Source organism: Cetorhinus maximus, chromosome 21 (genome assembly GCF_964194155.1).
Source record: "Cetorhinus maximus chromosome 21, sCetMax3.hap1.1, whole genome shotgun sequence".
In the NCBI taxonomy this organism is placed as follows: domain Eukaryota; kingdom Metazoa; phylum Chordata; class Chondrichthyes; order Lamniformes; family Cetorhinidae; genus Cetorhinus; species Cetorhinus maximus.
The window spans coordinates 26,130,562-26,151,717 of NC_135899.1; the positions used below are offsets into that span (position 1 = coordinate 26,130,562).

A 21,156-nucleotide genomic window follows, 5' to 3' on the forward strand; every position below is an offset into this window, starting at 1 on the left:
AGATAGATAATGGTTGTTAGTGCCTCTGCGGGTATACTGAGTTTCGCTGGCTCTTTCATTGTGATAGGGCCAGTCTGGGAAGACAGGTCATCTGATAGTCCCTGATTTCATTGAATGTACATAGAAACATATGGAATAGGAGCAGAAGTAGGCCATTTGGCCCCTTGATCCTGCTCTGCCACATTCCCTTCTACCTCCCGATAACCTTTGACTCCCTTGCATAACAAGAATTAATGTAATGTGTCCTCACAATGACAGGTGTGCCATTTCACAAGGATGAGGATTGAGCTTTTGTCCTACAACTTCTGTTGGAAATTTCCAGAAACTGTAGCCAACTTGTCAATCTTGTAACCTGTAGCAGCCATCTTTTGGTTTAGCAAAGCCCAGTTTTTAAAAAAGCAAGAAAAGTAAGGTTTGATTTAAACAGCTTATGACCCCTTTTATGCCTTGGGGACATGACTAAATCAATTTTCTTTGACTTGGCGTGAGATGTTGAATTTGCTTCCAAACCACTTTCAGGCAATGCATTCCAGATCTTCAGCAGAAGATCAACAACAAGATCAATAACTTATATTTATATAGCACCGTTAACTTAATGAAATATCTCAAGTTCCTTCGCAGGAGCATTATGGAACAAAGTATGACACCAAAACACATAAGGAGATATTAGACCATATGACCAGATAGGTAAGTTTTAAGGGGCATATTAAAGGTTGAGAGATAGGGAGGTGTAGGGAGTGAATCCCAGAGTTTGCATAGCCTAGGAATAGAGGAGCAATTATGATTGATCTGTAAGAACCCAAGAGTAATGATATAAGACGGTGTGAAATTACATTTGCATCCCAGTAAGACCTGAGGTCAGAAGCACCCATGCTGAAATTCTACCTCACTAATGTTTTCATTATTTCTTGTGTTTCCCTCTGCACTATAGTTCATGTTGATGTGACACATTCTACGTTTAATGACAGCTCAATGTCCCAGCTGGATACCGTTCCCAGAAATGAAACTTTCAGGTACAGCAGAGGCATAGTGTCCTCATATTTTCATCAGACTGTCAATATTCAAGATGTGGAGACAATTGGCAATTTTCTGATAATAACAACTTTCCTGCAGTTCTGAAATTGTGAATGTTCTTTTTTGAAATTTTCTTTGGTTCAATAATCGACTGTGTGTGGCCATACCTCCAGGGAACGATAAAAGCTAGCATGTATAAAATGCCTTTTATTCGGAATTCTAGAATTTCTGGCCGTGCCACAATTAAGGATGAGCAAGAGGCCAGAATTGGAGGACTGGAGAGATATGGAGGGTTGAGGGTCTGGAAGAGGTAATGGAGACTGTGAGGGATGAGACCATGGAGGGAATTGAAACAAGAATGATAATTTCAAAATTGACAAGTTGCCGGAATGGGAGCCAATGTACATCAGTAAGGGCAGTTGACATGTCCTAGGTGAGAATAGTACAGTTTTATCTTTGAAGATTGATCCACATTTCATTGGCTGTAAAGCATGTTGGGACATCCTGAGCTCATGGAAGGTATTGCAAACCTTTTTTTTCGGTTGCCATGGCTTAGGCGGGAGATTCATGGAACCATTGGGGGAAATGTCTGTTTATAACAATTTTATTGTGTGTTCGGCGGATCTGCCGCTGAAGGTATGGCAAAAGATGAGAATAAACTGCAGATGTTTGAGACCAATGCTTGCTATGGAGATACACCTTGCAACATCTATTCATTTAGGAGCCATTGGCAGTGAATATCCTCAATCCTAACAGCTTGAATTATAGAATTATACAGCCCCTCATGTCTGTGTTGGCTCTTTTAAAGCCTTCCAGTTGGTCACACTCTTCTGCTCCTTCACCGTAGCCCTTCCAATTGTTCCTTAAATGATGGAGGGGATATAATTGGAGATTTTTTTAAATTCAGTCATGGGATGTGGGCATCACTGGCTAGACCAGCTTTTATTGTCCATCCCTAATCACCCTTGTTTGGTGGCATTTAAGAGTCAACCATGTTTCTGTGGGCCTGGGGTCACATGTAGGCCAGACCAGGTAAGGACGGCAGATTTCTTTCCCTAAAGGGCATTAGTGAACCAGATGGGTTTTTGCAACAATCAGCAAAGGTTTCAAGGTCATCATTAGGCTTTTAATTCCAGATTTTAATTGAATTCAAGTTTCACCATCTGCCATGGTGGGATTCGAACCCAGGTCTCCAGAGCATTACCCTTGACCTCTGGAATACTAGTCCAATGACAATACTACTATATGCCACTGCACCGCACCCCCCACCCAAATTATTGAACTACAGATGTTTCCCCAAGAATATCCTGCACCGGTGTCCTGGGTTGTGGTGATTGTTCTCCAACAATAGCAGTTATCCATCAGGGATTGGTTGTCTTCTCATCTTGTGGAGAGGTCAGGCTATCTCAAGGTCAATTTTCTTCAACGTTCTCAGGTTCCTCTGCGTCACCTTGGCTGAAGAGTCAGGGAAAGCCTTGAATAATGAGCCCAGCACAATTCATGCCACCCTTGCAGAGTTCCCACAGCACTTTCAATGAAGTTAAAGAGACAAACATGAGATGTTTTAGAATGTGTACCCCTTAACATGTCAAATCAAAATCCCAGGCAACCTGCCTGAGGCTCAATTGAAAGCAGGGAATGCTGGAAATACTCAGCAGGTCTGGTTGCATCTGTGGAAAGAGATCAAAAAAGATCAAAGTAGAGGACAGAACTCAATGTTAAGTCCGGAAGGCTGTAAAGTGCCTAATCGGAAGATGAGGTGCTGTTCCTCCAGTTTGCATTGGGCTTCACTGGAACGTTGCAGCAGGCCAAGGACGGACATGTGGGTATGATAGCAGAGTGGTGAATTGAAATGGCAAGTGACCGGAAGGTCTGGGTCATGCTTGCGGACTGAGCGAAGGTTCCGCAAAGCGGTCACCCAGTCTGTGTTTAGTCTCTAATGTGGAGGAGGCAGCATTGTGAGCAGCGAATGCAGTAGACTAAATGGAGAGAAGTGAAAGTGAATCACTGCTCCACAGGAGGAAGTGTTTGAGACCTTGGACGTTGAGGAGGTAAAGAGGCAGGTGCTACACCTGCTGAGGTTGCATGGGGAGGTGCCGTGGGAAGTGGATGAGGTGTCAGGGGTGATGGGGGAGTGGACCAGGGTGTCATGGAGGGAGGGAGTGGCTCTGGAATTCTAACAGGGTGGTGGTGGGGGGGTGGGGTGGGGGGGGAGGGAGGCAGGAGTGAGGGGAAGACGTGTTAAGTGGTGGCTTCATCATGCTGGAAGTAGCGGAGGATGATCCTTTGAATACAGAAGCTGGTGAGGTGAAAAGCGAAGACAAGGGGAGCCCTATTGCGATTCTGGGAGGGAGGGGAAGGGGTGAGGGCAGAGGTGCAAGAAATGGGCCGGACATGGTTGAAGGGCCTGTCAATCATTTTATTTCAGATTCCCAGCACCCAGAGTATTTTGCTTTGATTTTACTGTCTGAGGCTCATTCTGTTTCTCTACTTCTGAACTTCCACACAACACATCAGTTTGAAAAGTCAATAAAAGAGAAATTATACGCAGTTAAATGTTTTCTTTCTGTTTTGCAGGTTAATATCTAATACTCAGCCTCCCAGTTCCAAGGTGCTTCAGGCTTTTAATGCATCTGCAAAAGATGGTGAGCAAAGTCAATTGCAATTGGCATTTTAATCAGCAGAATTGTCCTGTTCAGTATAAAATATTAAGAGCATTTACTCATACGGGTTATTGTGAAAGATCTTTTTAGAATAAAGACTGAGTCCCGAGGTTCCGCCGATGTTGGTTGGGGTGAGTGTTCATCTTCACCACCCGATGTACAACAGGCAATAGCGGATCCGCAGCCCGTTTTACACATATGCTGCCTCTTGATTTTCCTAACATTGGACGGACCCTACATGGGGGACTTACCCTCCACTGCACATTTTCCTCACAGTTGTACAGCTGAAAATTCATGCACGTTCACTATGGCTTTAGTGGAGCTGTGTAGAGGCCCAACTAAAAGGGTTGTGATGCTGTATTCACTCTTGATATATCAAAGGGTTTTTGAGGAATTAGATGGCTGTAGAAGGCTTCAGACACAGGCCTTTGCTGGCAAGTCTATGAAGGCAGCTCTGGTCTTCAGCTCCTCCTGGGACCCTGCTTGAATGTTGGGAACGAGGGCAAGGGCCTGGCCAGAGCAGCTCGTTCTTTCTCTGAAAACTGGGAGACTCGCTTCTAAAGTTAGTTTTATCTAGTTCACGACGAACCATTCGACCAACCTGTAAACCGTAGAAAAAAGGGACAACTGCGGTTGGATTCATGTTTTTATTTCCTGGGTTTAGGATGGCAAAGGTTTTGGAATGGCACACAACTTCTGGAATTATTCCGGTGTCAAGGATTTTGGCAAGCCGCATCATTCACTTGACCCTGTTCCTTGAGGAGTTCTGCAATGGAAGCCATTGACCCGCGTGGCATCCCCATTCCTGGCTGCGTCCACCTCTTCAGTTGTGAAAGCTGTTGAAATGATAATGTGGGGAGCGACTTCTTGGAGAGAGGGCTTTGTTGCTGGCGGCAGTCGATTTGAGTTGGTTGGGAGGCCAGCAACGCTGGCATCTGCAATGCAACCTTTGGTGCCTCATCTCAGGGCCATGAGGTGGCAGCTAGCTGGCAAAGCCAGCTCAGGGTTTCCTGCTAGAATAAGGGAAATCTGGATTTTCAGTAGTCTCTCATCACCGCACTAACCTGCATTAGCCTATGGAATCCTGGAGTGTGGTTGCTGTATTGTCAACAAACGCTGCCAGCAGTCTCCAGCTCTCCTCTACCACTATGGCCTTATAAAAATTCCATCTTAGTTTCGGGAGTGAGGCAATTATTGACACCTGTATCCCTACTGCTCGGCTGCTGGGGTTTGTGATCATGGAAAGTTCAAAGGGATCTCCTGGAAGCAGGTGACTGGCTGCCCTTTGCTATCGTCAGCCATGAAACAGGTCTGGAGAGTATTCCTTCAGCCAATGCCTGGCTGTTTGGCAATGATTTGGCAATCAGAGGGCAGCAGCCAATCTTCTAGTTGTCCATCTTCTTGGTCTACCTTTTGGCAGTCCTATGTTTAATAGTGAGTGTTGGAATTGTCAATGCAGATGGCTGGATGGTTGATGGTTGGTAGAAAAATGGTTGTCCGTGTCTCTGCCAGGGGCTTGTAAACTTTGAAGATGGCCAACCTCCCTATCTGATTGTAGTGGAGATTGGTCTGCTGGAGGGATTCCTGCAGCTTTGGTAGTCAGGTTGGCCCAGGTGTATATGACCATACTGTATTCCGTGGGACAAGGCCATTTTACCATGTGGAGTCTATGGATCTGTATCCAGTATGGGTTGAGTTCACATAGGTCGCTTTCATTGAGGGCAAGAAAATCGATCCCTTACATTCTAACTTCCCAGAAGAAGGCCTTATGCTTCACTCTAGGTGGACATTAACATTGAATTGTTAATTGAGTCATAGTCATGGAGTCATAACAGAACAGAAGGGATCCATTCAGCCCATATAGCCCTTGCCACCGCTATCCAGTTCGGTTCGCCCACTCTCTCTCCATAACCCTGCAATTCCATTTCCCTCAATTGTCCATACAACTTCCTTTCGAAAACAGTAATCTTCTCCACTTCCATCACCCTCATGGGCAGCAAGTTCCAGGTTGTTGCCACTTGCTGAGTAAAATAATTATTTTTCACATCCCTCCGACAACTCTTTTCCAAAGCATTCAATGTCTGTCCCCCAGTCCTTATGCAATCTACACCCATTAAAGTCGTATACGCCCCCATCAGATCTCCCCCCGCTAACCTCCGACCTCCCTATGTGGTTATGTTAAATGTTTCTGCTTATTTCCAGGCAGTGGACAAAGGACAGTGACTATCAGACCAAGGGAGCAGCAAACGCGCAGGGCTGGTGGTAAGAATTCCTCTGTCAACTCCTGGGAAAGTAGCTGTGAAGTGGCTCTCTGTTTATGCCATTCGGATATTGTTGGGTTGTATAATGACTGGCCTGACTTAATGGGCAGGACAATGTGTCTGACAGAAGACCTCAATAGTGACATCGCATTTATCATTTTTTTTTACCATTTTAATGTGGAATCCGAAGTTTCCTCAGCCTTATTAGTGCAATAGCGTCCTCCTGTTGAAAGGGGTAATTTCATCCCACCCCAGAATTCTATTCAGCGACTAAGGGAAGTTCTAACTTTCCGCTTAAGTGCACCACACCCAAGCTAGCATTGCATGAGCAGAAATACTATTTGTTCCAACGCCATGATTTTCCAGAGGTGCGGAATTCCCATAGAATCGCTCCTGCGCATGGACCCAGCGTACTGAAGGCAAACCCAGTTCATGCATCCAGGAGATCTGATGCAGCATGGAATTTCTGCCTCTATCCCCTCCCCTTCGGGGGAACGCTTCAGCCTGGAGGAATGCAGGCTTACATCACTGCAGTTTATTCTTCCACTGAGGTGCCTGGAAGAGAAAAAACAGAGAGAAAAGGCCATCAGGATCTGCATGAGATCATCCCTGCTACATTTCCCTCTTCTGGCTGCTTCACAGCCATGTGGTGAGGCTGATAATGCGCCATAGCATTGCAAGGCAGTTGGGCCAGAGTTTCCGCTCCCTACAGCAGTCATATAGATGGGTTGGTGGAGTAGGCGCTAAAGTGGCAGATGGATTTTAACATAAAGAAGTGTGAGATCATACATTTAGGGAGGTCAAACAGTTACAGGGATTACACAATAAATGGGAATATACTAAGAGGGGGAGATGAAGTGAGAGATCTTGGCATACAAGTACACAGGTCCCTGAAGGCAGCAGTTCAAGTATACAAGGTTGTAAAGAAGGCATATGGAATGCTCTCCTTCGTTGGCAGAGGTATAGAATATAAAAGTAAAGATATAATGTTGGAATTGTATAAAATACTGGTGAGGCCAACTGGAGTATTGTGTGCAGCTCTGGTCACCACATTACAGGAAGGATGTAATAGCTCTGGACAGAGTGCAGAGGAGGTTTACAAGAATGTTGCCAGTGTAGCTACGAGGAGAGGTTGGATAGGTTGGGGTTATTTTCCTTAGAACAAAGAAGGCTGAGAGGTGACTTGATTGAGGTGTACAAAATTATGAGGGGAATGGATAGAGTGGACAGAATAAAATTGTTTCCCTTGGTGGAGAATTCTAGAACCAGGGGACATAGATTCAAGATAAGAGGCAGAAGGTGTAGGGGGGACATGAGGGAGAACTTTTTTACGCAGAGGGTAGTAGGTGTCTGGAATTCGCTGCCCAGGTTGGTGGTAGAGGCAGAAACTCTAAACTCTTTTAAAAAGTACCTAGATCTGCACCTTAAGTGCTGTAAGCTGCAGGGCTATGGGCCAGGTGCAGGAAGGTGGGATTAGAAAGGGCACCTGGGTGTCCTCGGGCTGGCATGGACAAGATGGGCCGAATGGTCTCCTTCTGTGCTGTAACTTTTCTATGGTTCTATGGTTCTATATCATCGTAGTTCAGGTGGAATCGACCAAGTCATCAGGAAAGATTGGCGAATTCAAACCATTAAATCGAGTAATGCTTGAAAACACTTACGCCCCTGTTTCCCCCCCGCAATTTGGTATCCGGGTTCAGGATTCGATCACTGGAGTTAGGCCCCGCCCATAAACTGGCCCTGCTCCCAAGTGGATCCTGCAACCATCCGCCCATGACGCCGATGAGGGAAATCTCTTCACCTTGTGAGAAATTTCTAAAATGCAAGGCGCCAGGAGACTTTTAAAATATCAGAATGATATTCAAATTGCTCAGAAACTGACTAGAAAAAGGAAACAATTGAAGTAGTGAATGATTCCAGTTTTTTTTTCTGAGGAGACAAATATGTTTTCAGTGATTTTAAATCCAGTGTCGAATTTCCTTCCGAGATCCTTTCAGGGCGTGCTATCGAGATTTTCAGCGGAAGATCCGCGGAGAACTCGGACTAGCGACATAAAACTCTGCAAAGTGCCATAATAAAAATGGGAAATGCTGCACAACCTCAGCAGGTCTGGCAGCATCTGTAGAGAGAGAAACAGAGTTAACGTTTCGCGTCCAATATGACCCTTCTTCAGAGCTTCTATCTTAGTGTGCAAAATGTCATTTGTGTCCCAGTAAGACCCACGATCAAAGGAACCCGTGTGGAAATTCTGCCTCACTGATTTCCCCCCCCCATTATTGTTTGTGTTTCTTTCTACTGAATAGTTCCGAGCCACCTGATACGCCCTACATTTAATGGCAGCTTTCTGTGGTCGCTGGATGCCGTTGCAAATAATGAAACCTTCAGGTATATGTGCTCTTATTGTAACTTGGCTAGAAATGTGGAGACGTCACGTGGAACTGTAGAGGAAGCAAAAATCTACAATCCTAAATTGTGAGCTGGTGATGCTTTTTTCCAGCTTCTGTTGGTTCAATAATCCATGACGTGTGACCATATGTAAAGAGAACAATAACAACAAATTGCATTTATATAGAAAATGCTGGAAAAAGAAACTCAGCAGGTCTGGCAGCATCTGTGGGGAGAGAAACAGAGTTAACGTTTCGAGTCCGCACGACTTCTTCAGCGCTCAGACTATCAAGTCATCTGGACTCGAAACGCTAACTCTGTTTCTCTCTCCACAGATGCTACCGGGATTGCTGAGCTTTTTGAGCATCTTCTGATTTTATTTCAGATTTCCAGCATCCGCAGTATTTTGCTTCTATATTATTGCATTTATATAGCGTTTGTAATATGGGAACCGTAGAGTTTTAAGCCGTGGCAGCTGTTTATATATGATCTCCCATGGAACATATCAAAATGATAAGCCAAGATAGGGAATGTGCAATGAATTAAATGTTCTCCTTTTTTCCCCCTTGCAGGTTAATATCTGATTTTTATCCTTCCAGGGCCTGGGAGATCCAGGCCCTTCGTTTGTCCGTGGAGGATGGTGAGAATACTCAATTGTAATGGGTGTTTTATTGAGATGGCTTATCCTGTTCAATGAAACAATAATCGCAGCTTCTACTCATTTGCATTCGTGTGAACAGGGCTCTCGAAATTCGAGCTTTATAATCCTCCCGATTGTTTGCTTGAATTTTCACTTTCCCTGCCTGATTTTTACATGATGCATAGCGAATCGACAGCTCGTGTTACATGTCATCCGATTTTCTATCATTGGAATGTCAGGCACACTGCTTTCTCTGCGGTATCGGGGAATCATCCATCGATTCTCGGCGACCGATTGGGGCAATACGCGCAAAATTTCAAAGTAGCACATGAACGGCTATTCGGCCCATCAGGCCCATGCTGGTGTTTTTTTTTCATTCATTCACGGGGTGTGGCCGACGCTTATTGCCCATTCCTAGTTGCCATTGAGAAGGTGGTGGTGAGCTGTCTTATTGAACCACTTCAGTTCACGTGGTACACCCACAGTGCTGTTAGGAAGGGAGTTCCAGGATTTTGAACGGGCGACAGTGAAGGAACGGCGATATATTTCCGAGTCAGAATGGTGAGTGGTGGTGTTCCCATGTGTCTGCTGCCCATGTCCTTCTGGATGGTAGTAGTCGTGGGTTTGGAAGATGCTGTCTAAGGATCTTTGGTGAGTTCCTGCAGTGCATCTTGTAGATGGTACACACTGCTGCTACTGTGCTTCGGTGCATGAGGGAGTGGATGTTTGTAGATGGGGTGCCAATCAAGCACACAAGCCTATTCAGCTCAATAATTTAACTTGATGAATGGTAAGTATTCTACATAGCTCCAATTTTTCAAATTTTGGAGGTTTGAGTGCTCTGGTGACGACTGCATGAACGTGTTTATAAAACAATGCAACAGTTGAATATTACATTATTTTAATTGTCTATGAATAAAATTATAGCACTTAATTAGAATTTAATCAAGAACTGTCCCATTATCTTTGAAATTTATTTTCTCTTTCTATATTTTGTAAGGACTATGTCTTACTCAACGTAAGGTGCTTATATTGGATGGAGGCCATTCCATACCCATTATTTCAACAATCGAGCAGCTGATGGGAAGCAGAAAACATCCCCTGAAAAAGAATCATGATGTTGGCAAGTTCCAAGCAGCAGCTTGCATTTATATAGTGCCTTTAATATTTTTCATTAATTCATGGGATGTGGGCGTTGCTGACAAGGCCAGCATTTAATGCACATCCCCAATTGTGCTTGAGAAGGTAGTGGTGAGCTGGCTTCTCGAACTGCTGCAATCCCTATGGTGTACGGACATCCACAGTGCTATTGGGAAGGGAGTTCCAGGATTTTGACCCGGCAACAGTGAAGGGACGGCTATTTCCAAGTCAGAATTGTGAGTGGCTTGGAGGGGAACTTCTAGGTGGTGGTATTCCCATGTGTCTGCTGCCCTTGTCCATCTAGATGTAGTGGTGGAGGGTTTGGAAGCTGCTGCCTCAGAAGGCTTGGTGAGTTTCTGCATTACGCCCCGTAGATGGCACACTCTCTGCTACTGCTGTGCATCGCTGGTGGATTGAATGTATGTTTGTCGTTGGGTGCCAGTCAAGCGGGCTGCTTTGTCCTGAATGGCGTTGAGCTTCCTGAGTATTATTGGAGCTGCACTCATCCAGGCAAGTGGGGAGTATTCCATCACACTCCTGACTTGTGCCTTGTAGATGGTGGACAGGCCTTGGGGAGCCAGGAGGTGAGATACTCGCTGCAAGATTCATAGTCTCTAACCTGTCCTTGTAGCCACAGTATTTATATGGCTAGTCCAGTTCCGGTTCTGGTCAATGTTAAACCCAGGATGTTGATATTGGGGATTCAATGATGAAAATGTCATTGAATGTCAAGAGGTGCTGGAGATGGTCATTGCCTGACACTTGTATGGTGCATATGTTAGTTGTCACTTGTCAGCCCAAGACTGGATATTGTCCAGGTCTTGCTGCATTTGAACATGGACTGTATTGATGTAGTAAAGCATTATGCAAATATTACATGATTACATTACACACATTACATTGTACTTACACTATATTTTAAATGCAGTAAGACACCCTCAAGGCACTTCACTGTAGCGTTATCAATCAAAACTTGACACCAAGTTACATTGGGAGATATTAGGGCATGGTGATCAAAAGTTACTCAAACAGCTAGGTTTTAAGGAATATCTTAAAGGGGGGGGATGGTGTGGAGGTGGGTGGTAGAGCGAGAGAGAGAGAGAGAGAGAGAGTGAGAGGCAGAAAGGTTTCTGGAGCGAATTTCAAAGTTTTGGGCCCAGGCACCGAAGGCACGACAGCCAGTGATGGAGATTTCAAAGAGGCCAAATGGAGGAATGCAGAATTCTCAGAGGATTGTAGGTCTGGAGGAGGTAGGGGAGAGATAGAGAGGTGTGAGGCCATGGAGGCATTGGAAAATAGTGATGATAATTTTAAAACATGTAGATCATCGAGCCTAGGGATAATGGTTGAATAAGACTTTGTGTGAATCAAGACACAGGCAGCAGAGTTTTTCAATGACCCCAAGTTTCTGAAGAACCCACTGTGGGTGGACAGTCAGAAGTCGTTGGACTAGTTGAGTCGAAAGGTGACAAAGGGATGACTGGGAGTTTCAGCAGCAGATGGAGTGAAACAAGTCCAGAGTCGGGCAATGGTACAGAAATAGGTTGTCTTGGTGCCAAGGAGGATACATGACCTGCACCTCAGCAAATAGTCAAATAGGATACCAAGTTCGTGAAGAGTTTGGTTGAGCAAGTTCAGTTTGAAAGAAAATATACTGCATTGATAGTCATAGCTGTGATAATATTATGTATAAGCCTATATGTTAATCTCCGAAGGAGCATAGAGCATTGAAAGAAATATTTACTGCCTCTTAGTCAAGATTACTTGAGTTAAGCAGACTGCTTCTTGGAAATTAGGGTGTGTTTTGTCACTTATTCCCTTTACAGATTACTTGCCTTTGAGAAGGTGAGAAATTTTACCAGAAGTGGCATGTAACATGGCAAGTAACATTTGCATCAGACAAGTGGCAGGCAATGACCATCTCCAACAAGAGGGAACCTAACCATTGCCCCTTCACGGTCAATGGCATTACCATCACTGAATTCCCCCACTATCAACTTCATTATCATTGGCCAGAAACCAAACTGGACCAGCCATATAAATACTGTGGCTACAAGAACAGGTCAGAGGCTAGGTATCGTGCAATGAGTAACTCACCTCCAGACTCCCCAAAGCCTGCCCATCATCTACAAGGCACAAACCAGGGGCACGATGGAATAGCCCCCAATTGCCTGGATGAGTGCAGTTCCCACAACACTCAAGAAGCTTGAAACTGTCCAGGACAAAGCAGTCCGCTGGATTGGCACCACGTCCACAAACATTCACTCCCTTATCTACCGATACACAGTGGCAGCAGTATTTTCCATCTACAGTATGCACTGCAGGAGCTCACCAAGGCTCCTTAGACAGCACGTTCCAAACCCACAACAACTACCATCTAGAAAGACAAGGGCAGCAGATAGATGGGAACACCACCAGCTGGAAGTTTCCCTTCAAGTCATTCACCATCCTGACTTGGAACTATATCGCTGTTCCTTCACTGTTGCTGGGTCAAAATCCTGGAACTCCCTTCCTAACAGCACTGCTGGTGTACCTACACCACATGGACTGCAGTGGTTCAAGAAAGCAGCCCACCACTACCTTCCCAAGGGCAACTAGTGATGGGCTATAAATGCTGGCCCGTGAATGAATAAAAAAAGTGCATTTCCGCTGTGATAGAAAAATTAAGATTGTGAGCAGTTTATATTTCAATGAAAGTGAATTTTTGTTATCTATTTCTCAGATAATTTTTGTTATCTGATTTTACGTTTGCATTTGAGCAATTTTAATTGGAAGTTAGTGCACAATTCCCACTTCCTGGGATAAGCCATTAATTGGTGGGAAAAAAGTATTCAGAGATAGAGGCAGACAGACAAAACGAGAAGATAATCAAACCGACACGCTCACATACGCACGCAATTCTCTCACATGCAACCACACACAAATGCACACGCAAATACACACTTGCAGGGACTTTCACAGATGCACGCATACATTCACTCTCTCACACACTCTCATAATCGCACAGAGATGAACACTTACATGCTTATACACCCAAATGCTCATACACACACATTCACGCACATATTGTACACACAAAGATATACATACATGCTCGCACATACTCTCTCACACACGATTACGTACTTGCATACACATACACACACACTCACATACACTCACTCATCGACAAGCACAGTCATACAGACACACATGCTGTCACATTCATACTCACACAAATACACGCTTTCATACATGTGCATGTGCGTGCACACACATACAAACATACACAAAAACATACTCACATACACTCAAACACAATTTTAGTCTCACAAACACACGCGCACGCTCAAAGCTACGGTCATACACGCGTTTACACTTTCTCTGTGTCTCACACGTACAGACAGAAAAACTCGGTGGAGTTGAGGTCATACAGCACGTAAAATGAGTTATGGAGATTGTTGTTTCTAAAACCTGGAGATGCGAAAACAATTCTCATGGTCTTACTGCACCCATGAGTAGAAGATGTCCAGTTTCCAAAGACTGGATTTTACACTCCGTTGACTAATACTGGCCGGGCTCCAAAACCAGCTTTGCACCTGAACCGGTTCAGTTTTGCCGATGGGCGGCTCATGCTAAAAATGGCCCCCGGTTTGTAAAGATTGTGTGAGAACATTCCTTTGAAATTTCTCAGTGCGCCACAAAGCATTCGTAATGCCATGGAAACAGGTTGGGAAATTGCTGAAGGAAATAATCCCCGGTGGTATTCCATGTTGCTATTGGTTCTACCTCTCTCACAAATGCGGCCGAAGGTCATTTCAACACATAACATGGACCTTTTTCAATAAATGCAGCTGGGCCACACAATATTGTCAGAAACATACATTCATACAAAGAAGAGGAGCATCAAAAAATCTTCCATTTTGCATTTCAGATTGATGATGTTGACCCTACGGCCTGACTAGATGAAGATGAGAAAGCGGGAAAAGCACATTCTGCTCATCGAGATTCCTGGGAAGTGTGAAAGTTATGGAAGCGATTGACATTTATTAATTTAGATAAAATATGAAATGCATTTCGTATTGTAGTGAAATAAAACAATACTTTGTTAACCAGAGTTTATTATGGTAAATTTCCTTTATTTGCATTGCATTTACAGCGCGGAAGTAGTCCATTCGGCCCAAAAGGCGTCTATGTATAATCTACACAAACCTCCTCACTTAATCAACTCAACATGATCAAATTGTACAATCTCGCCACTTTCTTTGGTAAAGAGCTTTCTCCTGAATGTTTAGGATTTTGACGTCGAAGAAGCTCTCACAGGTACAATTTCTGTCCCTAGCACAACTGACTAGAGGACTAGGAAGTCAAGTCGATGTGCTTTGCTGATCACGACCCCCTACTGGCTGACTTTCAAATACAGGGGTGGGGGGGGGGGTGAAAACAGCGGCAGCAGAATTCTGAAAGCTAATTGCGAAGCTGTTGGCCCCAGAAATCAATGAGGAACTCAAAGGTCGGTGAACCATGATACCGCTCCTCGTGTCCCTGACCTACTGCTGGGAAGTAATCAAGGCAAACACCAGGGGGCTCTTCATCCTCAAAGGCAGTGAGACTGCGGGAAATGTCCCGGATTCAGAAGAGCAGACCTTGCTCCCATTGCAGTACACATGGTTCGGCATCAGGGAGGACCCCCAAGAGGTGAAGAGCCAACACTCTTCGCCACAGAGGCCTCCTCTTCCCGTCCAGATGTCTCTCCAAAGAGCACGGTGAGAGGTGCTCTTGTTTCTTCTTCAAAAGATAGAGAGAGAGAGAGAGCTTTGTGATAAGTAGCCTGAAGGAAGGAACTGCTTTGGCAATGCATCGCAGCCTGACGTACTGAGGATCAGCAAATCCTGTCACGCTGGGCTGCATGTCGTGAGGCCCACAGACAACACGGTCTTCCAGTCTTTCTATCACTTCTAGCAGGCCTTCGACCACAGTACGCGACGGAGCCTGGACAAACTGCTACCTCTGGACAAGCTAACAAAGGCCATCAGGTCCTTCGAAACCAGTAAGACTCTGGAAGTGATGAGCTGCTGGCAGAGTTGTATTCGGCTTTGTGGGACTGGATGGGCCGATAAGTGATGGAGGTGGATGACAATATGCGTCACATATTTGTCAAGGAGAGGAGAGCCAGTAGCTAGGAAACGGAATTTGTCATGGGGCCTTAACACAATGGCTTAATTGGAGGGAATTTCTGCGTATCCAGCACTGATGCTGGAGAGACTGACAATTTAGAGACAGTTGAAGGGTCAAGGGAGGTGGTGCTGACGGTAGAGCTTGGTGTCATCGCCGTGTATGTGGAAACTGATGCTGTGATTTCAGTGTTGATATCTACAGCTTTCTCTCCGTCCTTGATATCTCTCTTCCTCTGCCTCATTTACAGCTTTTCAATTTCTTACAAAAACAAAAAATGCTGGAAAAACTCAGCAGGTCTGACAGCATCTGTGGAGAGAAAGACAGAGTTAACGTTTCGAGTCCTCTGAAGAAGAGTTATACGGACTCAAGACGTTAACTCTGTCTTTCTCTCCACAGATGCTGTCAGACCTGCTGAGTTTTTCCAGCATTTTTTGTTTTTGTTTCAGATTTCCAGCATCCGCAGTATTTTGCCTTTTCAATCTCCTGTTGGATTCGCTAGACATCACACACGATCCATGCATTCCTTTAGCACCTTCCCATTGTTGGATATTCTATGCATCACATGCTGGCCAGAGACACGGTTTTAGCAATCTCCCTCTATTGGTGTTCTCGCTATCACACACTGTCCACACAGACACCTTGAACAATCTCCCTCTATTGGATTCTCTCGGTATCACATACTGCCCACACTTCAAAAGCCTCCCGCTATTGGATTCTCTCGTTATCACACGAAAACAAAAACGGAGTCATATTGGAGTTACATTCAAGTTTAAGGTTTATGATACAGGATGTATTCATTGAAACAAGAAAATTTTGTGTTAAAAATATTCCAACATTTGGATGAAACATTTATTCCATGTTTGAGCTTTAATGTAAATGCGTTTTACTTGGAACAGATTACTATGCAGGTCGAAGAGTTTGCAACGGTAAAGCAAGTTAAAAGGTGAGAAGTGCCATGTCCAAATGGCCTTACATTTGACATCCAATTGTTTTAAGGTTGACGGTGAACTGATTTAATTCCTCACAGGTGCGTCTGGTTCTCGTGGCTTGGCATTTGCTTGCTGGTGGCATCTCTTCAATCCAAGAGTCTGAGTCAAGAATATACTGTGTACTGTGTTTGTTGACAGGGGTGGATGGATAAGTGTGGGGAAACAAAAAGAAAGAAGGAAAATTATTCAGGTGAGTATTATTTTCAGGTGCCTTTCCAGATCTGGGCCAATTGCCTACTCATCAAGCGTAGTCCTGGTTGCAAAGTTAGAAATGTCACCCAATTTGCACACAGCAAGATGCCACAAGAATAATCTGGCTTTTAGTGATGTTGAAGCTACAGCCAAATGCACGGATCCTAATAATGTCATTCAGTTTGATACGATCAGGTTTCTTTTTTACAGTTTCGTAAGGTAATCAAAATATTACTTACTTTCTATTTGCATCTTTGGTTTTTCCATCCTTTCCCATCAAGAGGTAAGATTGGTGAAGCTGCAGTTTCATTGGACAAGCAACCCGCTTGAGGAAATGCCGGATATCATTCACTATAATGCCCTCGTCGCTGGCTATTTTAAAGAGGGAGACAGAATGTGGAATGTTTGTTTTCTTCATTTTATGGGATAAGACAGCTAAAACGGAGTGTAATTAAACTGCAGCTTATTGTTCTATCTGAACTGCTGAACTTTAACTATGATTGACACTTGGTCATTGACCTGAAAAACTAACACTGTTACTCTCTGGCTGGCTGGTTGACCAACTTAGTTTTTTTTTTCCCCCAGCACTCTGGTTAGATTCTCTTTTCCAGTATCTGCAGTATTTTGCTTTAAGTTGTCGGAAGTTGCATTCTATTTGATGTGATTCGTTTAGTGCGCTCGTTACATATTACATCTCCGTGCCATATTAGATTATGGTTTACATTTGCCACGTCTTTAAAAGCCATGTGAGTTGGCAAAGATCTGGCAGATGGAGTATAACGTGGAAAAATGTGAAATTGTCCATTTTGGCAGGAAGAATAAAAGAGAAGCATATTATCTAAATGGTGAGAGAATGCAGAGCTCTGCGGTGCAGAGGGATATGGCTGTCACAGTGCATGAGTCACAAAAGGCTAGTATGCAGGTACAGCAGATAATTAGAAAAGCTAATAGAATCTTATCGTTTATTGTGAGGGGAATTGAATACAAAAATAGGGAGGTTATGCTTCAGTTATACAGAGCACTAATGATACCACAATTGGAGTATTGTGTACAGTATTGGTCTCCTTATTTAAGGAAGGATGTAAATGTGTTGGAAGTAGTTCAGAGAGTGTTTACCAGACTAATACCTGGAATGAGTAGGTTGTCTTATGAAGAACGGTTGGACAGACTAGGGTTGTATCTGCTGGGGACGACTTGATTGAAGCATATAAGATCCTGAGTGGCCTTGACAGGGTGGATGTGGAGAAATTGTTCCCTCCTGTGGAAAAATCTAGAACTAGGAGTCACTGTTTAAAAATAAGGGGTCGCCCATTTAAAACAGAGATGAGGAGAATTTTTTTTTTCACTCAGAGGGCCGAGATTCTTTGGAACTCTGTTCCTGAAAAGATGGTGGAGCAGAGTCTTAGAATATTTTTAAGTAGACGTAGATAGATTATTGGTAATCAAGGGGGTGATAAGTTATCGGGGTAGGTTTCAGGTTCCTATCAGATCAGCCATGATCTAATTAAATAGTGGATCAGGCTTAATGGACTGAATGGCCTACTCCTGTTCCTTGTTTGTATGATTGTATGTCAAAATCCATTATTTATTGCTTTCCCATGCCATCTTATGTTGCAAAATTAAGTTGCGAATTTAATAATTTTTCCCAGTGTTTCAGAAATATCATGTGCAGCTGGTTGACTTTACTTCATATTATCTGTTGTCAAGAATAACAGTAAGTGGAAGCTTGATGGGCCTGAGTTATTGGCCATTAAACTAATTAACATGCCTCCAGGAGTTTTACTCTTCTCAAAGGACTCAAGGGTTTGAGTCAGTTCATCAGGAGTTAGCGGTTTGTCCAGGCTCTCCCATGTACTGTCATCTAAGACCTCCGTGATAGAGGACAGGAAGGACTGGGAGGCCGTGCTGTCTGTGGGCTTCACATCATACAATCCAGCATAAAAGGATTTGCTGATCCTCAAAATGTCAGACTGCGGTGACTTTACTGAGCCGTCTTCTTCCTTCAGGCTGCTGATCACAGAGCTCTCTCTGTGTACCTTTTGGAAGAAGAAACGTGAGCACATCTCATCCTGCTCCACATAGCGGATTCTGGACCAGAAGGTGATCTTGGAGGCCTCCGAGGCAAAAAGCGAGGCTTGTTGGCTCTTCACCTCTTGGAGTTCCTCCTTGACATCGACCCCCACCGACTGCAGCCAGAGCAGGTTCTGCATGTTTTTCAGGAGTCGAGACATTTCCCTCTGTTCCTTTCTAGCGTTCTGGACACCTTTGAGGATGAAAAAAACCTCTTGATGTTTTCCTTGATCACCTCCCACCAGTGTGTCAGGGACTCAAAGAGGGGTTTCACCATTCTCCAACCTTTGTAATCCCTCTTGAGCTCCTCAATGTTCTCTGGGGTCAGCAGTTGCACGTTCAGCTTCCATGTCCTCCTGCCAACCCTCTGGTCTTCCTGTAAGTGACAGTCAGCCAGTAGGAGGCAGTGGTCAGAGAATAACACCGGTTTGACCTCGGTAGATCTGAGTGGGAACACACGGGACACAAACAGGAAGCCTATCCTAGAATGGATGTACCCATCTGGCCGTAACCAAGTGAATCTACGCTGTGCTCCATCTGCAGGATTCCTGAAGATTTCGTGCAGCTTGGCATCCTTTACTGTTTCCATCAGGGATGTGGACATTGTGTCCAATCTGCTGTCGGCACTGCCGAATCGTCCAGCTGCATGGATGACACATTTGAGGTCACCACCCAGAATGACCGGCCTGGAGGTCACCAGCAGCAGTGGGAGCTGCTGAAGGACCGCCAGCCGCTTGGCCTTTTGTGCCGGGGCGTACACGTTAATTAACCGGAGTGGAGCATTCTTGCACATTATGTCTGCTATGGGGAGGCGCCCGCCCACCATCTCCTTAACCTCGGAGATGGTGAAGTTGCCTCCCCACAGCAGAATACCCAGGCTGGAGGAAAGAGAGTCATTTCCTCCCGACCAGATTGATGGCCCATGGGACCACCATCGTGACCATTGCCTGTTGGAGCTGAGGTGCAGTATTGCACACTCCTGCAGAAACAACAGGTCAGCTTTGACCTTGGCAAGATAACCCAAGGTCGCAACACAGTGTGTAGTAGATTTATTACTAAGCACGTTAATGGATACAAATTTTATCTCCATTTCAAAGCATTTTGTCATTACCAGACCTGTTTCTTTGAGACTTCCGGTCCTTTGGTCTATTCCTGCATACCCATAGCGTTTGCAAATTGTTTCACTTTGGATGGGCTGAGGAAACCGTCCTGAACCATCCCATTGGAGATGTTCCACTCAGGTGACGTTAGGGGCTTTGTGTAAGGAGAAAGGTTTAGATTATTCTCTGTTGGAGAAGCCTCTCTCATCCATTTCCCCTCAGGTACGTAGCTGCTCCCGGCTTCCTGGTGTTAGGATGCACTGGCGTCTTTGTTGTCTCCAACCTTTTGGAGCTCAGTTGTCACCTCCTCCAGCTCCCTAGAACTTTGCCACTTCTTCTAGTGACGCCCTTGTCCTCCTTCATCTGAAGAGTAGCAGCCCCTGTCGTCTATGTCAGATGTGAGTCACTTACTGCTGTTTGTCTGGGAAGTGCTTTGTTCCCTTCTTAGTCCCTTCTCCTTTTTGGTCCTCTACACCAGCTGCCGCTCCCCCAATTTGTCTTCTGCTGGTTCCTCCTCCATTGATTCGGCCTGCTGAGGAGTGGGAGTTTCAGGGGCAGTGCTGGAGTTTGGTGGTCTGCTGCCTCAATTTTTTCCTTCCCCTTGTCTTTCTCTCTGTCTCCTCCTTTGTCCCATTGTGTTCTCTGGGTGCCTCTGGGAATTTGGTGGTGGGGGGTGGGGGGGGAGGGGGGGGGGGTGGCGGGGTTGTTGGGGTGGAGGATTGCAAGTGTCCTTGGTGCTAGCGACACTGACCATTTCGTCTGCTTCCCCCTCATTGGTTTTGGCCACCTGTGCATAAATGAGGCAGCTTTTTTGGGGCAGGTCTTGTAGGAGTGGCCTGCCTCGCCACACAAGTTGCAGCACTTAGTCTGTTTGCAGTCCTTTGTCTGGTGCCCTTCCTGCTTGCAATTCTTGCAGATGACAGTGCAGCAGTTGGCCACCACATGACCAGATTTACCCCAGGAACAACAAAATCTGGGCTGCCCGGCCTATATAAGATAGGCACAGCTCCTCCACGATAGTGAAGCTGGATGGAGGGTGGAGGATTGCTCCCATACAATCCAACTTGAGTCACCTTAACCTGCCAGGTCCAAATCCTAAAGGCATTCTTTACTTTGGTGCAGTTCCCACCCTTGTCGACGTACCTGGTGAGGAATGTGAGCACATTGGCAACAGGGACATGGGGGTTGTAGAGATGCACAGTCACCACACGGTCCCGTGGTGACAGCAGAGTAAAGAGTGGCTCCACCGTGAGGACCCTCATCTGCAGCTGGTCTCTCTTCTCCTTGAACACCTTCAGGAACTTGACACAGGCAGCAACATTCTTGAAAGTTACGTCACAGTATCCAGCGCTAGGGAAGTCCTGGCGACAGCAGATGTCTGCAACTTTGAATCCATAGGACTCCAAAGCAATTCTCTTAATGAAAACGGCACGGCCAATGGGTGTATCTCCTTCGCTGTCTTTCATCGCCACCCTAACAGTGTTACGTACCCCCTGGTCTGGGGGTTGACTGGTTGAAGCTATCACCTCTTTGTTCCCAATGTTA

At 45.1% G+C, this 21,156-nt stretch overlaps 2 protein-coding genes across 4 annotated transcripts in view; one reads left to right on the plus strand and one right to left on the minus strand.

The window, feature by feature from the left end:
* LOC144695786 (complement C3-like) overlaps positions 1–14,199 on the plus strand; it is a 67,565-nt gene extending 53,366 nt beyond the window's left edge. For both annotated transcript variants that reach the window (XM_078566769.1, XM_078566770.1), the window contains exons 16-22: positions 932–1,013; positions 3,592–3,659; positions 5,880–5,939; positions 8,242–8,323; positions 8,896–8,963; positions 9,964–10,086; positions 14,017–14,199. In XM_078566769.1, the coding sequence (XP_078422895.1) occupies positions 932–1,013; positions 3,592–3,659; positions 5,880–5,939; positions 8,242–8,323; positions 8,896–8,963; positions 9,964–10,086; positions 14,017–14,021 (488 nt within the window). In that variant the 3' untranslated portion in view covers positions 14,022–14,199. The remainder of the gene's footprint in view (positions 1–931; positions 1,014–3,591; positions 3,660–5,879; positions 5,940–8,241; positions 8,324–8,895; positions 8,964–9,963; positions 10,087–14,016) is intronic.
* A 1,818-nt stretch (positions 14,200–16,017) lies between these two features.
* Positions 16,018–21,156, minus strand: part of LOC144695785 (complement C4-like) — a 96,522-nt gene continuing 91,383 nt past the window's right edge. For both annotated transcript variants that reach the window (XM_078566768.1, XM_078566767.1), the window contains 2 exons: positions 16,681–16,813; positions 16,018–16,371 (listed from right to left, as the gene is read on the minus strand). In XM_078566768.1, coding sequence (XP_078422894.1) covers positions 16,230–16,371; positions 16,681–16,813 — 275 coding nt within the window. In that variant the 3' untranslated portion in view covers positions 16,018–16,229. The remainder of the gene's footprint in view (positions 16,372–16,680; positions 16,814–21,156) is intronic.